At 38.1% G+C, this 16,994-nt stretch overlaps 1 protein-coding gene across 1 annotated transcript in view; it reads right to left on the bottom strand.

Annotated features, from left to right (window-relative positions):
- map1ab (microtubule-associated protein 1Ab) overlaps window positions 1-16,994 on the bottom strand; it is a 76,871-nt gene that overhangs the window by 52,453 nt on the left and 7,424 nt on the right. Inside the window, exon 2 of the mRNA XM_084364618.1 lies at window positions 16,659-16,760. Within this exon, the coding sequence (XP_084220744.1) occupies window positions 16,659-16,760 (102 nt within the window). The remainder of the gene's footprint in view (window positions 1-16,658; window positions 16,761-16,994) is intronic.

Raw genomic sequence — 16,994 nt, 5'->3', positions numbered from 1 at the left:
AAGGCTATCAGATCACAAACAGGCCAATGAGAACCCTGAGAAAAACACAAAACTCTGCAGCAGTCGCAGGTTTGGAGAGGTGACCGTGATCACCGAGCAGAACAGAGCAGGAGAAACAGAAAACACTTTGATTGAAAGTTGGCTATTGATTTTACTTGTAATTGAGTAACATTTCAGGAATGTAACTGTACTCGTACCTGAGTACAGATTTTAGTATTCTTTCCACCACTGCTGACGTGTGAAGTTGCTGTTGCTGGTCAATGCATTAATGTTACGTCTCCATGTCCAGTTTATTATTTCTTTATCATATATAAATCTGCAGGCCAGGATGTTTGATTTGATCTTCTCCAGTACAACTTGCTTTGTTTTGAGTTTCTGCTGTTGAACACAACTAGGTTATGGACACATGGTGTGGAGACAAAGTTCCCTTGAATGTGAGCGCTGATCTGCCTGCACCCTTCGCTGGTGTCAGGAGATAGTTTTCTCAGCTGGGTGAGCGGCAGTGACTGCAGTGGTGAGCTGGTAACTCAAGCATTATGGGAACTCTGAGGAGACACAACATCTCACATACCGACACACATATTAAACCACTAACCCCCAAAAACGTCAGATGTCATTGTACATTATGCTGTTTCACTGTGGACATTGTCATATGCCAGTTTGGTAGACATCACCCAACCCCACTATCACCTGTTAACAATGAACCTGTTTACCTGCAACTTCCCCAGTCGGTTGTTGCCCCTGTCCAAATTTGTTTGAAATGTGTTGCTGGCATTAAATTCAGATTAAGCATATATCTATAAAAATCAATGAAGTTGAAGAGATAAAACATTAAATATATTGTCTTTGTACTGTTTTAAAAAGAAATAGCAAATTATCACATTCTGCTTTATTTATGTTTAACAGTGTCCAGACTTTTTTGGAATTAGGTTTGTATCTACACATACAGCCTAAAGAACGCATATATAAAGCAGTTAATTTGTTGTCAGACATAATTTACACAAAAGTAGGTCAGAAAAGAGATCAGAAAGAGAACTTCCCTCCAACACATTGATTCAAAGAACCTCAGAGCAGGCAGATAAAGAATATGCGCTGCACTGTACGTGACTTTGTTACACAGTGTGGCATAAAAAATTAACATCTAAATTTAAAGCTACTTACAGAGAAATCTGCAGGCTGTATTGAGGACACTGAAGGTTAAGAAGTTAATTGAGCAAAGAACAGTTCTACATCATTTTTGCCCGGAGCATACTGAACACTCAAGTCATTGATCAATACTTCAGACCCAGCTGGCAGAACACTGCAAAATAAGAAATACATTTAGGTGGGAAACAATTAAATAATGCTCAATTATTTATATGTGAAATGCTCTTCTTCAAAAAATATTTTTCTTGAAATGTTAGGTGGAACAAATGTGCAGAATTTGTGAGCTGAATACTGATTGTGAGTTGAATAACGAGGAGCTTTTTGTCATGCTCGCCTGGATTCTCCACAGCACCAGATTACTTTGTTTAAGAAGCCATTTGGGACTAAATAAAAACAGCAACCTCAGGCAATCCTGAAAGTGCACTGAAAGTGAAAATGTCAATTTTTAAATGACTAATTGCTGTGCAGCAATACATGAGAGGAAAACACCCAAAAAGGCTCTGAAACATCAGGCAGAAAGCAGCGGAAATGAAGCGCCAACACAGGGTCCTAGCAATGGGGAAAAGGGCTTCCAGCTTCCCAGCCATAACTTGTGCTGCCACTGTGCTCAATCGATTCCTTCAAGGCAATCTAGCAGAGCTTAACAGTGATGAAAATGTCTCCTTCTCACCATCCAATATAGGAGACAGACACAGAGATTGACACAGGAAAAAACATTGTAGAGGCAGGAAGTGATTCATGATGGGAATAGGAAGGAACAGCGGTGCCGTAAACATGAGAAACTGTAAAGTTATTAGACGAGTGTTTGTTCTGCTCAGGGGTGAGTGGGGAAAATCTGGTTTACTGTTGGTGTGTGTTCGTACATGTATGGCAGAGAAACCAACAACTGTAGGCGTTGACTCTGTCGATATGTCGGTTAAAGTTCACCAAAAAATGAAAATTCAGCAATTTTCTACTCACCCCCAAAAGTCGGGGTCCACAGCACATTTCTGGAGCTTCACAGCAAAACAGTGTTGCAGCATTCTCCTAAACAACTGAAGGAGATGGTGACTTGTTTTAAAACGTAGATAAACAAACAAACAAAAACATAAAATGGTTCCACAAAGCTCGTCAGGCATAATCCAAGTCTCCAGAGGCCCTGAGATCCCAAATTAATTCGAAAAAAAACATTATATACACCCTTTTTTAAGCAGAAATATTCACTGTAGCTGCTAAACTAAAAGGTGAGAACCCTGTCTGAAGTGGTTGCCCCAGCTGGATCGCACATCAAGGGTGTAAATAAAGTTGTTTCAAAACAAATTAGGATCTCAGGGCTTCTGGAGACTTGGATTATGCCGGACGAGCTGTATGGAGCAGAAAGGAAAATGCTGAAACGCTGTTTTGCCGTGAAGCTCCAGAAATGTTTTGTTGACCATGAAACTTCTCCTGACTTTCCATCAGCAAGGGGGTGAGTAGATAATGACTACATTTTCATCTTTAGGAGAACCTTTCTTATCTTATCCTTATTTAATGAGGAGACAAGAGGAGAATAACAAGGAGTGGGAGCGTCAAACTAAACGTTTTCATATTCTCAGATGGGCTACACAGACAGGTTTGTGACCTGTGACTGTGTTTATCAGAGCTGAATACATTCATTTCCTCTTCCATCACCATCACCAGAGGAGTGTCCTTGTTTTCATTGTTGCCGCTTTATTTTTTGTTTCACCTTGTTAGTCTTCAGTGTCCATAACAAACATTAGACTTATCTTTGTTTCTTCCAGCGCCTCTACTGAAGTAAATATAGCAGAATAATTGCTACATGAGAGTAAGACTGAACATAGGTATGAAATGAATTCATGAAGTTCATATTACTGTCATGCGTAAAACTGCAACCAAGACACAAGAAATTCATATAAGCAAGATTCAGACTCCTGCTACATTTTGAAACTAAAAAAAGGTTTGAAAGAAATGTTGAAAACCAACAACTATCACAATCAGATCGTCAGACCTTCGTTGTCATAAATCACTGACAAAACATTTACTATCTGTTACTGGAGAAAAAATTGTAAGTCAATCATCCATCTTGCCTTCTTTTCCACATTTTTGAGACATGCAGTGGTTAAACACATTTTAACAACCATTCCAATTGTTTATATATATTTCAGGGTTTTGTAGAGACATTTCTTTCATGGTTTAGATTTTTGTTTGGTTTTATTTTGTAGATCACATTCTCAAGTGTCATGTTTTACTTTCCCCTTCCTGTCTTTGTCTGTTTTCCCACCCTTTTTCCTGCTCACCTGCATTTTCCTTGGACTTTCCTTTGCCTGCCTTTAGTTGTTTGCATTTTGGATTTTGGACTTTGGATATCATAAAGGCTTGCTTTTTGTTGTTCAACCTGCCTGCATCTGTGTTCCCCCCCTTTTTTGATGAACTGTGACAATTTCATAGAAATTCAAATTCTTAAATCATCATTGTACAGTATGAGTCAAAACTATAATTGTATAATTAGTGCTTTTGCCACCCGTATGAACAGGAAATGATTTAATATTTATGATCTCAATTAGAGGTAAACAGATGAGAGCAATTACAAATCATCACCTTAGAAGATCATGTTCATAAGTATGACTCAGCAGGTAAAATATGCATACAAAAACAAAAAAGGGTATCTGCTTGCAGAATATCATCTGAGTCACATTTATGGTTGATGATTTCCAATCACTCAGTATCAACCGTATCATTTACAGAATATAACTTGTGATTTACCATTTTGAGCATCATAAGGCTATGTCTAATATTATGAATTATTATTATTATGTGAGAGGAACCACATTTCAGGTCAAATCCTGTCATCATATATTTCCCCGTCTCTCCCCCTCATGCATTTCCCTCATGGCTATTCTACAGTCTATAGCAATAAAAATGGTGGGGGGGCAGCCCATTCTCCCTTTAAAAAACTGTTAAACATGAGACATGGTCGGTGAATTTATTAAGTAAATAAAAATAATGATGCTGAAATGATTTGTTGGTTGGATGTTAAGGGATGGATGTGGATGAGAGCCTGCAGCTAAAGATCATGACCCTCACTGCTCTGTACATGCCAGCAGCCTCTGTAAGGTGGTGATGGAAACAGTTATCAAGGCCTCAGTGGAGCAGAGTGAATGTTCACTGTGATCAGAGCTGCTTAATCCATCTGAATAATTCCTTGTTTGTGCATCTTCAACATCTGAAACTGCTACTATAGGTGCCTTTCAGCGTAACTGAAACGGGATCTTAGATGGCTAGCCTTATGAGCAACGAATGTGCATTTCAAAGTTCAGAGCAAATACTGTCGTAACCTGGGAGCGACCACTTTAGAGAGGAAAAGTTATATGAAGACTGAGGACAGAGATCAAATAAAGCCATCTACTGCTTAGATTTTAGATGTAAAAATATTCATTTAAGCTTAAAATGACGACATGAGACAGAAGAGTAAGAAATGCAAAACAGCAAGGAGAGCTTACGGGAGAGGTAGAAGGGTTTTCTTAATCTGGAAGTAAGTACAAGGGAGAGATTTGGAAGAGGAGGACGACACAAAGGCAACGGAACAAATCAGCTACTACCTCCTAATATACAGAACTCTAAAGCCCATGCACGTGTAAAGACGTTAACAAAAAGAAAAGTTTTCAATCCACTCTTCTTAAGTTTTTGGGAGACTGACCATTGGTGAACTTTTACATAAAGTATTAAAGTAATTATTAGAAACTCAGTTCTAATACTTTAGCTCAGGTTGGGTGATAACAGATGATAAGCATTATCCAAAGTAAGAAGCCACAAATTAACCACAAATACACCATTATGGACATCTGGCTAAACTTATGCAGTCTAACACAACCATCCTGAAATTAACTGTTCTTTCATGAAGATTATAACTTTCAGTTTATTGTTGAAATAGAGCTGCGTTAAACTTTATTGCTAGTTTTAATGAAAACTGAGCATTATGACCCTGTAAAGGTGGGACTTAATGCAGGACTGCTGTCTTATGCTACTCTTGTTTTAGCTGCACTGTACTATACTGAATAAAATGGCAACAGACTGTATTTTAACAAAGTAAAGAGTCCATTCAAAACAGTTTGATTTAGGCTACAAGTTTATTTTACTAATCTTCACTTTCAGGCAATCCTAACACACTCATCATTTCTTCTTCTCTTGTTTCTCAAGTCTGAGCTAATAATAGTGTCATGTCATGCGACACACTCTTCGATAAGGTGTTAGCATATAGCCAGTTTTGTGAAGAAGTACCCTAAAGTCATATAAAGTCATAGTTCAGTGAAAATAAAGATAATGTGCTAAAATACAACTTTTTAACAGCTAAAAGTGAATGTCAGTGCAAGTTTAGAGTAAAAAATGGAAATTATCAAACGACAAGTACTGTACCCCAAACTGCAGTTAAGTACAGTACTTAATTAAATGTACCTAGTTACTTTCCATCGCTACATACAGCACTGGATCCAGTGATAAACCTGAAGGTTTGCCGTGGCTGTTTCAAAAGTCTGAAATGAAAAAAAAGGTCACCAACAGGCAGAATGTCCCATGTGGCCACCATTTGTGACCTAAAGCCAGGCATTTAGTGCAGCGGCTGCAGTTGCATGAATATTTGATATGGACCCTCAGCTGAGACACTAGAAGCTGTAGTGGCTGTGGCATAAATCCATGTAGCCAACAGCGCACAGGTTCTAACAGGAGCACAACAACTCTTTGATGTCACTTTCATAAAATGTGTTCAAATTCTCTTGCTTCTGCTGTCTTTCAACTTTCTACGTGCTCTGTAGGGTGCAGTGTTCTGCCTGTAACACATGTTCTAGTGGTTGTTATTCATTGCAGAAGAAAAGGTAAAGAAGGAACACAAAACTATTACACCACAGCCATGCCAATGGGTTGACAATGTCAGTCTGTCTGGCAGTTGGTCACCACTTTTCCCTTAACTTTTCCTCTAGTGCCACCATCAGGTCAACATTTTATTTTAGAGGCTGACAGGGCTTTACAGTATGTGGGCTGGCTGTTGTTTTTTTGTTTTGTTCATTTTTTCAGTGTTTTTCCTCTCTTCTCCATTTCCTTGACATGTGCCGACTTTAATCCACTCTAATTCAAACTGTTTGAATAATCCGCACAAGCCAATAAACAAATAAAGTAGATATCGCAATGGCACAGAAGAACCATCTAATAACTAAAGATGTCAGTGGGTTGAGTCATACTGTTTACAAACTCCTGTCTTATTCATCTGCATAAGACAAATAAGCAAATTCTCTGAATGTTGCTTCAGTGAGGAAAACACAGCTTTGTGAACACGTATGCTCAAGATTCTTATAAATGGGATTTCTTTGATCTCTTGATTTGCATCGTTGCTGAACATTAATGTGGTCTTAGATTGAGTACAAGACAAGAAGAGTAATAAAAAGTCGGAATGACAACTTGTTGAGTTGGAGAACATTTTGGTACACGAGTTGCCGAGGTGATGTCAAATGACGCTGAAACATGGCGAACATTGAGTTGATGGTAAGAAACTCTTACCAAAGTCATGTACTGTATAGTCATTGTATCATTTGCTTTTCTCTTCACGGATATTCAAATACTGTAAACAGCAGTCAACATGTTGTTTAAACGCTCTCAGTGATAAAATGCAAAACAACTTCTTTTAGGCGTCCATGTTGCTCCCACATTTAGACATGATGCACATGAACACCAAAGTTGTAAGTACGACTCCCAACTTGCGAAATGGGACCATCTGAGGAGCAACCACACTGACCTGTTTGTGTGGCTGTAGCTTTGATCCTTTTATGGTTTCATTGTTCACTTCTCAACATACTGCCAATTTTAAAATTCATTGAATAACTCAGCACTTCTGTCAGCCAAAGTCAGTTTTTTCTGCTCTCAGAGTTGCTAAAGTCAGAAATGTCTTCAGTAACTTCACAGCGCACAAGATACAAATCTAGACATGAATTTATTATTTTATTTAAGTATTTCTGAGCTTTTGAAACCCTACATCCTATCCCAAACTACATTAAATTATGGAACCAACGCCTCCTCTTGATTTTCAGCACCTGTCCTGTCCATCGTCCACCAGCCGCTGCCTCTTTGACCTCCACCATGATGTATCGCTAAAAGGTCACACAGCTTCTTTTAACCTTTCATCTATGACACCTTCAGTGTCTTCCAAGTGTCCCACTCAGGCAGGGATGGAGAGGTCGCTACGGCAACAGCCATGAAAAGGCACGGTCCCCTGGCTCTGGTGAAATTGGCTCAATCATCGAATGTGAATCTTTAATCACTCAGCACCGCCCCCGGGCCAACTCTCACCTCCACCACGTCCACATCAGATAATGCCATGGAGATAACATTCCCTCGTGTGTGTGTGGTTCTATAAATGCGCACACACACGTCAGGCTGAGAGAAACTCATGGGGGGAAAAAATGAATTGGATTTCTAATGGAAACATAACCATTTCATGAAGTATTTTTCTAATTATCGAAGGTACAGCTGCAACCTGAAATTACTTTTCTTGCTCCGTAAATCCTTTCTATTCATTTATTAATTGAGTGAATGTGCATATTTTTTTTCCAGAGGTCACAGATACACACAGCACAGTGACAAAATAAACTCTAATCTTAGCAATAAGACTGCCTTCATGAATGGGCAGCAGTATTATAAAACAGCGTCCATACTGCAGATGGTTCCAGAAGCCTCTTATTACAGACTGGAAGTCTATAGTCTTTCATGAGCTCCCTGCCTGACTCAGCCATCCTGAGTTCAACCTGTGTGAGTCTGAGTGTGTGTGTAGGAGGGAGGATCCACACGTAATGATTACATCGAGTTTATTCCCACTGATTCTTTTACTTTTCCCTTTCTCTCCGCCCACATCTCCCTGAGCGAGAGCGAGAGAGAGACAGCGAGAGTAAGAGCGAAGGGAGAGACGTTATGTTTCACATCTCACTTCAAAAGGATCTCTGGACCTTTGGGACGTCGAAGCCTGTTTCCCATCAGCCAGCTGCTGCTGTAGTCCTACTTATCATTCTCAGGGCTTTGTTCATTACATTTCATAAACATCTGAGAGAAATATCTTCACCAAGAGGCTAGCAGCAGTATGTGTAACTATTAAATACTCAGTATTATAAGTGATTATATTTTTCCATACACTTAGCTGTCAGTTAATTAGCTGCAGTGGACACATATTTGGCAGCCATTTTCAACCATTTAAGTTAGAGCACCATGCCCCGATCACAAGGTGGCAGATCCCCAAAACCTTGTCCATAAATCCAGTTTATTGTCTTTATAGCTCAAATCATATTGAGTATGGGTAGACCGATTATCAGCCCTGGCAAGTTTTCAGGGCCGTCATTCAGCATTTTCCAATTATCGGTATCTGTGATTTTTCTGTCAGATTGCAGATAAAACAAACTTATTTAAAAATGTGCTACTTTGGCTCTGATGCAACATCCTCTCACGCAATGTCTCGCCCACAACACTAGTAACACATTATAATTAAAATAACTTATAAACACTGAATAATCAGAATCCGCAAAGTAATTAATAACTACATTTATCATATAAATGTAGTGGAGAGGTAGTATAAGGTAGAAAAGAAAATGGAAATACTCAAGTGAAGTACCTCAAAATTGTACTGTTTTTATTTCATCACAGGTTGTCTCAGGTTGTTGTTTTTACCTGTCTGGTCATTATTCATTTGATAATGTCAAAAGTACTGACGGTATGAAAAAACAGGTTTACAATCAGATCTAATTAACAGATTATTAATATAATTAATATATATCCTAATGCCTCTGACTTTTTTTCTGGCACTGAGTTCCTCATAAACATTGTTTTCACGTTCTGCACTTCCTTCACCTTCCATAACTCTGAAAGCTTGAGCTAAAACTCCTTTTGCATGAAGGATGAAGCAATACAGCGAATTTCAAAACCAAACAATATAAAAGATGGATTTCCCAAGAAAGAAGCTCTGTGGTGTTCCTAAAAGAATTCTAGGAACCTTTATTGTGAAACCACAGCAGGGACACAGGATTTTCAATGACTTAGAGCCCTTTTTGAAATAAGGGGGAAAAAGTGAGAACTCTTGATACTCAGGAGTCAGCACTAACACAAACTCCACAAAACACACACACACACACACACACACACACACACACACAGAATGGACACACACCTTAGTGAGTTCAGTGTGGGGGGGGTTAATCAGGATAAATCGCTGACACTAATCCATGGCCTGTCTCACCCGGTCCTTGTCTGGGTATTTGTGTAGGCAGCCTGTGTGTGTGTGCATTCATTTATATGTAAGTTGACTGGTTGAGCTTCACAGGTAATGTGTGCTGTGAGGTTTGAGAGCTTCTTAGTCGGCTCAGACACAGAAAATATCCCTGTCCAAAAATATAAAGTCATCACTGCATTACAACATTTCAACACTAGGGGACACTGTGTAATATTTGTTATAGAGTGATGTCCATGAAAATATTAAGTGACTATAAATACAATATGAACAGTATCTGATGTGTATGACAGATTTTAAATTGAGGAGTAAAATTAATTAAGTATTTAACTCTTTAAATAACTTTAAATCAACACTCATATCATCAAATATGTCACATTCAGTCTCTGATATGTTGTTCTGCTTTTCAAACTTGGCAGCCAAATGATAGCAGCAAGTGCAGTTCAGCTTTTTAAAACAGGGAAAGGGTGATTGTGTTTCTTACTGTGAGGCTGCTGTACTGGACAGCACTGTCATCACTCTCCTGAATGTACCCATTAAATGGAAAATGATCACCACAGCAACTTTGAAGGAACATTTTAGATCTAAGATCACTTTGTCTGACTGTACTGTGTATTTTTTATTTTCTGTTCTGTTAAAATGGCCCAATATTGCTGTCTGGATAAAAACCTACATAAAAAAAAAATCTAAAGGTAACAAAGGATTTGATTATTTGAGTAAGTTAGATAGTTTTAGGTTAAAATATACCGAAATACACCCAAACCACCAGTGTGCTCCTTGAAGATGCTAAAGACAGAAACACAACAGGAGTTTATTCATGTATTCTGCATTAGATTTGGTTTCTGACACATTCAAATTGGATGTCTGAAGAGGGATATAAACAGCCTAGCAACAAAGCTGTGGACAAACAACTGCAGTACTTTGGATGCAGCAGTTCTTATCTTTGTTATCAGATGAAACCACATCAGTAAATCCCTCTGATGGCACTGTGCATCAGTACTGTTGTGAACTTGTGCTTTGCCGCTAAATTATGAAAATAAAACATATTTCTTATTCTACACAGGCACAGACGTCCTTGGACATGTTTATTAAAAACCACAGTACTGTGAAATTTGAAGATATAATTAAACTATTCTAGCTAGGTTTTAGAACAGCTTGTTGTGTAATGTTGAATAATAACGACCCTTAGAAATGTTGTCTCCTGCCCGTTTAATAACATCCTGACAAGCTGAGATTAAAATTGCTCTTTTTAGTTTACAAGTGGAGATAATAGGCAATAACACGGGGAGAATGCAAATCTTATTTTGAACAATAAACCAAGCTTTGTCGTAGACAAATGACCTTGTCAGCTGGCAGCATTTTGAATGAAGAATAAACCCGACACTCTCTCAGGTTTTTCAGTAGTTGCTATCATGACACAGCTAAAAAGTGGTTTTGATTGCAGCCCCACCTAAAATCTACACATCCCTAAATACCTCCATAAACTGTTCAACTGTTCAATTAACCGTCAACTGCCCCTTGGAGAAAACGGCACATTCACGAGTGGAAAGAAGGTATGTGCATCGAGAGAAATCAAGGACAAGCTGTTTCATGCTGGGTCAACAAGTTTTGCTACAAAATAAGAAATCCAACAAAAAGAAACGACATTGAATGTTTCAAAAGAGACGTGACACTAAACTGAAAGTCATCTGTAAAAAAAAAAAAAAAGGTAGTGAGGAGCTGAAGGCCTTTTTTGAGTATAGTTGAGATATGATAAGATTTTCTCCATCAAAACAGTTGTATTTTGAAAATTAACAGCTGAATGTTCTTTCAAAGATAAAATAAATGTTTATTATTATTATTGTTATCTGTTAGGGTTAGGTCTTAAAATAATATACATATACAGTATATACACACACACACATATATAATATATATATATATATATATATATATCAAATAAATGTTTGTAAGTCTTTCTTTTGCTGTAGTTACCATAATACTGAGAATCTTTAGAAATACAGAAAAGTTTTGCTGACAACACTCTGCTCACAGTCATACAACAGGAGCCAAATATCACCCCATTTATAAACCTAAATTGGTTGCCCAAGAGCACCTTAGCTGACTGAGAGAGGCAGTGCAGCATAATCGATACGCTCCATTCACCCAGACTTTATCAGCAAACCGATCAGCCCTCCCTCAACTTATCACCTCATTTTCAAAACCAGCCCAGTAGATACGGAGCACTGTTGCTGCCATTTTCCCACAATGGAAATTTTTCCGCCAACCCAAAGCAATGTGATCCCCTTATCTATTTCTGCACCGCAGCCATCGGATTGCTCTCCATTGAAGTGCTATTGATCTGCCTTGTGTGCTGTACTGAAAAAAAGGGGGGGATGTAATCAATACGCCCAGCCTCCATCCTCGGTCCTCCACCCTCAGCTACCTCACAGTCTTAAAAGGGATGAGGCTCCTGTATCAGTGTTACTTTTCAACACAATGTACTAATATACAGCACCGTACAAAGTGTAAACATGTGGTGAGAGAAGTATTCAGATCCTTTACTTAAGTAAAAGTACTACTACAAGTAAAAGTCTTTAAAAAATATCCCATGTAAAGGTATGTAATCACTAAAAATACTTTAAGTATGAAAAGTAAAAGTACTCAATGTGTTTTCCTATTATAGCTGATGTTTTTTGATTAACATTACTGCTGCATTAATGTGTATGTTGCATTTTAACTACTTTATACACTGATGGGTAATTTAAGCTACAGCAATGCATCATATTCTCCAACATCATCAAACGTTTCCTGTGAGAACGGCATATCTCTAAAAAGTTTCATGAGCTCAGAAAAAACAGCCTGCTTTGAAATTTGTGACAGCTAATCCAAGAGGGTTTTTAAATAGTATATGAAGCCTAAGAAGTAGGAGAATTTTCTCAACACATAAAGGAACACTTCATCCTTCAGTATCTCACAAAACATTCAAAATCAACACATTTGGTGATACATGGATTTCACTGGACAGGAAAGGTGGTGAAGTAAAAGTATAAAGTTGCATAAACTCAAGTAAAGTACAAGTACCTCACATTTGTACAGTACGTGGGTAAATGTTCTTAATTACATTACACCACTCTATTTTTGCTCTATAATGACAACAAAAATATGCCAATATGGGTGATTTTTGTTTATTTTTTAAAGGTTTAAAGTTATTTATATTTGAGGGTATTAGTATGCCACGCCACATGGGGGCAGTAACATGTCAGTGATGGGTCACATCAAGCAATCGAGTACTAAATCAACACAGGTGTGTAGCTTTGGTGCTCCTGGACCAGAGCCCTCAGGCAGAGGGAATCTCAACAAAGGAGACTTAAGGTGGTTCCAAGAAGTTCTCAGTGGGCAATTTAAATGCAATAACACAGAGAGACGAAGTACGATGTTTAGCAAGTCGTAGTTAATAGATGATTTATTGATTGATTGGTTTACAGTAGTGGGCTGCTTATATTTGCAGCCAACTTCAGGGGACTGCTGAGAGGCTCCACTATCCGCCATTGCTTTTTTAAAAAAAAAGTAAATAGAGATGACATGACTCTCTCTCCTCAGTGGCTCCAGTTTGTACCACATGAGATGTAATGGTTATTCACGCAAAAAATAGTATCTAGATTCTCAATAGACGGAAGAAGCAAGTGACAAAGGATTATCTCATGGTATGTGCATCAAGATTACATTAAAGCATTTCATTCACCACCCTGGCTATCAATTCAGAACCAATTGGTAGTAACAATAAGTATAAAGTTTATGTGACACTGGAATCAAAGTCACACTGACTTTTGAAAAATCATCAATTGTTCCTCTGACAAATGAAAAGTTGAATTTATGAGCAAAGGTTGAATTGTTGAGCATTAAAAGGCACCCTTGCTAAATCTAATGCATGCAGAGGTGATGTCACTGCAGCCTCACTCGCAGGTCAATAGCAAATGGAAGCAGCCTCACCTTTATCTCTCTGAACCCTCATTTCAGATGGCAGCACTAAAGAAAAGATTTAAAGTCCAATATGGGAAGAAGGAAGAAGAAGAAATACTGCTGCCAACTTCCTGCACTTTTTGTTTTAAGATAATGTTGAAAAGTTTTATTCTACATAAGCATCTGCTTAAAGGCATTTCAACAAAGCTTTGTGTTGGAGTTTGTGGTATTCCAAATTCAAACATTTAGCACTTAGATTTTCATTTTTACGGTAAATGTATATTGGTTCCAAATATGAGTTATCGGTGTCTTTGTTTACTAATAATCGGTATCTGCATCAGCCCAGAAATAAAATATATTAGTCGACCTTCAGTCCATAGGATGTGACTTTCTGCACTTTCTCCAGTGTCTTTGTCTCAGTGCCTCTCTCCGCTCCACGAACAGAGAGCAACAGTAGCTAACATTGTCAAGGTAAAAAAAATGCACACGTCACTCTGACTGACAAACGGGATGTACAGAATCACCAAAGCAGTGAACATCTAATGAGAAATAATTATTTATCAAATATTCTCTAAAGGAAACACAAATGTGTTATTGTCGACAACAGAAACACCAGCGTGAACCAGACCTGCAGGTATTCAGCATCATGTCTGCAGGAATGATGCTTAAGGTCACTGAACACGAAACGATGACTCTTACAGGGCGTCCTGTCTGACCACTATGCAACCATGCAGTTTTGCTTTAGAAATCTAATATACCATTTAGAAATCAATACAGCTTCTCAAAAGGCAAAATGAGTAAGTAAACCAAGATTTTCTGTGAAATCTCAAAATCTCTTTCCATAATTATCTATAGAAAAAAATGTAATAGTCCCAAAGTTGAACAGAAAACCTATGAGAATAAAAAAGTATGTTCCCATCCTGTGTTCATACAGATGGAGCAGGCCTGAGAGAATTAATCACTCTAAAATACGTGGATGTTTTATCAGCAGTTGTGTCAATAAACAGCAGTTGTAAGCACACATGAAGGTGACTCACTTTGGCTCACAGGCGAGGAGGAGTGTTCCTTTGTAAAACTAACGCAGAAAGACAGACTGGGTGACAGATGGGCGGAGGATACTAATAATGTTTATTGTTTCACAGGAATTCCTCTGTTTCCTCTGAAGATATTTGTGTTGAAAAATGCTGTGTCATTTTTTGCTGACTGCTGCTACTACTTAGCACTTGCCACCAGTGCAGTTATAATCTATCCTGTGGTTGTCTGTTTCTTTGTATTTGTGTGTGTTTATGTGTGTATGTGTGTGTGTGTTTGATCCCATGCAGCCCTTACCTGGCAAATGATTGAAATAACTCCCTATTCAGCATCTGTTGTACTTTCTAACTGGGCTCTGAGCCCTAAATCATCACATCGCATAGACACAAGAGGGAAGCACACACACACACACACACACAAGCACAAACTCAGACAGGCCTAATGCTGCAGGTCCATGGCTCCCTGAACAGTCACCATGGTGATTATACACACAGTTCAGCTTTGATGCAATGCAGATGGATTAAATGTCCACTTAAGTCACTACAGTTAATCATTCCACAATAATAAAATGGGTGATGACGTTTTGATCAGAAAATTAATTCATTTTATTTATTATAAGAGTTTATTCTCTTGGTCTTTTATTGCAATTTAAAAAAAAAACAATAATAAACTAGTTCCATAAGCTCAATAGATAATTCTGACAGCCATAACTTTAAAAGTATTTCATTTTAAATGGCTTATTTAAATGAAATAAAATCTAAATGTCTGTTTCTTTCATTAATATTCTAATTTTAGGCATTTGTAAGCTTTATTAAGTAGCCCAACATGCCTCCAGTTAATGAGTTATTATAAATGCATCGTCATTGCAACAAACATATTAAAGTGAATACAATAGTCAGAAAGATTAAGACAGAACATGCAAGTTCAGAAACTGAATATAGCTCAGCATATAGGACAATATGGATAATATCAAGTCTCATATCACAATATTGATATTATATTGATACACCAGTATTAATATGATATCAGTAAATCTACCATATCTTCAGATTGAAAGAAGTGTATGTAACCATGAGTGTTTTTTCAAAGCTTCATCTCTCTGCATTAGGAATTTGTTGGCACATTGGCAGCTCAGAATGACAGCAGCTGACTGACAAATCTGAAATTCAAATTCCATAAATCATGTGACAGAACATCAGAAAATAGCACGGAGCACTCTCACGCTCAGCCCAGCTTGTCTGCGATGATTTGTTCCAAAGAATGCCTGAAATTAGAGCTGCAACGATGAGTTGATTATACTGTAGTTGATTATAATCAAGCAAAAGAAAATGAATCGCAAAGCATTTTAATAATCGAAATTGCTGCTTTTCTTTTTTATTGATGTCAGTGAATGAGGAGTCTTTGGGTTTTAGACTTGGTTGGACTAAAGAAGCAACCTGATGACGTCACTTTGGGCTCTGGGAAAAACAATTATTCGTGGAAATAATAATTTGCAGATTAATCAATAATGGAAACTAGAATGGTATTCAGAAGAGAGCAGACCTCCGCCAAGGCCCGGCAGTTCCCTTTAATTTAATCAAGCCTAATCCTCAAACTCAATAGCCCTGTATCACTAAATTTTTAACCACCCGTAACTGCTTGATCATAATTTAAGCTCACCAGATCTAGAATCCACATCAAATTGTACTCTCTCATAGATACCAGCACCCCAAAAGCACCTGGTTTTTTATGAAGATCCATGCATCTTTCCCTGGGAAATGAATAAAAATGTCAATCAACTCCCAATGTTAAAGAAAAATTCTTGGATCTGTCCTTTTATCCAGATCCACACCAAATATTAGTGGGGTATTCTGGGTGGAGACCCATCCTACATGTACATCCAAATTTTGTGTAGGACAGTTCAGTAGTTTTTTGTGTAATAATGCTGACAAACCAACCAACTAACAAACAAAGGGACACGAGTGCAAACATAACTCCCTTGGTAGAGGTAATAATCCATAGTTTCAGCCCTAATAGAGGAACACGAGAGGATCATTTGCAATTCATCCCTTCTTTTAGAAAGAGAAGCATACAGACCAACCAGAATGTTTACTTGATCAGAATAAGCACATCTAAAACATCTCAGTGAAGAGAATATTAGACAAATATGTTGCAGCTAATAGGGCAGGTGTTTATTTATGATCAATTCTTGCTCTAAGACTCTACAGTGACAGTGACAGTGCATTATATGTCTTTCTTAGAGTAGAGGAACCTAAATGTAGTCATCACTGGTCTGTTGGCTCAAAGAGCATCATATCACACTGACCTCTGACCTCGGAGGAGAAGTGGGCGGAGTGACGAGTTATAAACAGCTGCAGCTGCTGATCAAGGTCGCAGCACTTGAGGTCGACGTCCCAGGATCGAATTCCTGCCAGGAAGAGAGACAAAGATTGCTTGAGGATAACAACACGAAACAGGGAAGGACACACATTAAGTAACTGAGGTATCTGATGAACCTGAGGCACAAACACACATTAAGCACGCAAGTAAGTAATGTTCCTAGATCTGTTTCGTGAATTTGAGGTAACCTTTTACCAGATGTTGCTGCAGCTTGCTTTATTCCCACTTTCAACATCATATCTGACACTGATTCAGCTGCAGG

This window comes from Pagrus pagrus, assembly GCF_965226575.1.
Source record: "Pagrus pagrus genome assembly, chromosome: 10".
In the NCBI taxonomy this organism is placed as follows: Eukaryota; Metazoa; Chordata; class Actinopteri; order Spariformes; family Sparidae; genus Pagrus; species Pagrus pagrus.
Note: the sequence above shows the minus strand (reverse complement) of the source record. Positions and strands in the feature narration are given on the sequence as shown.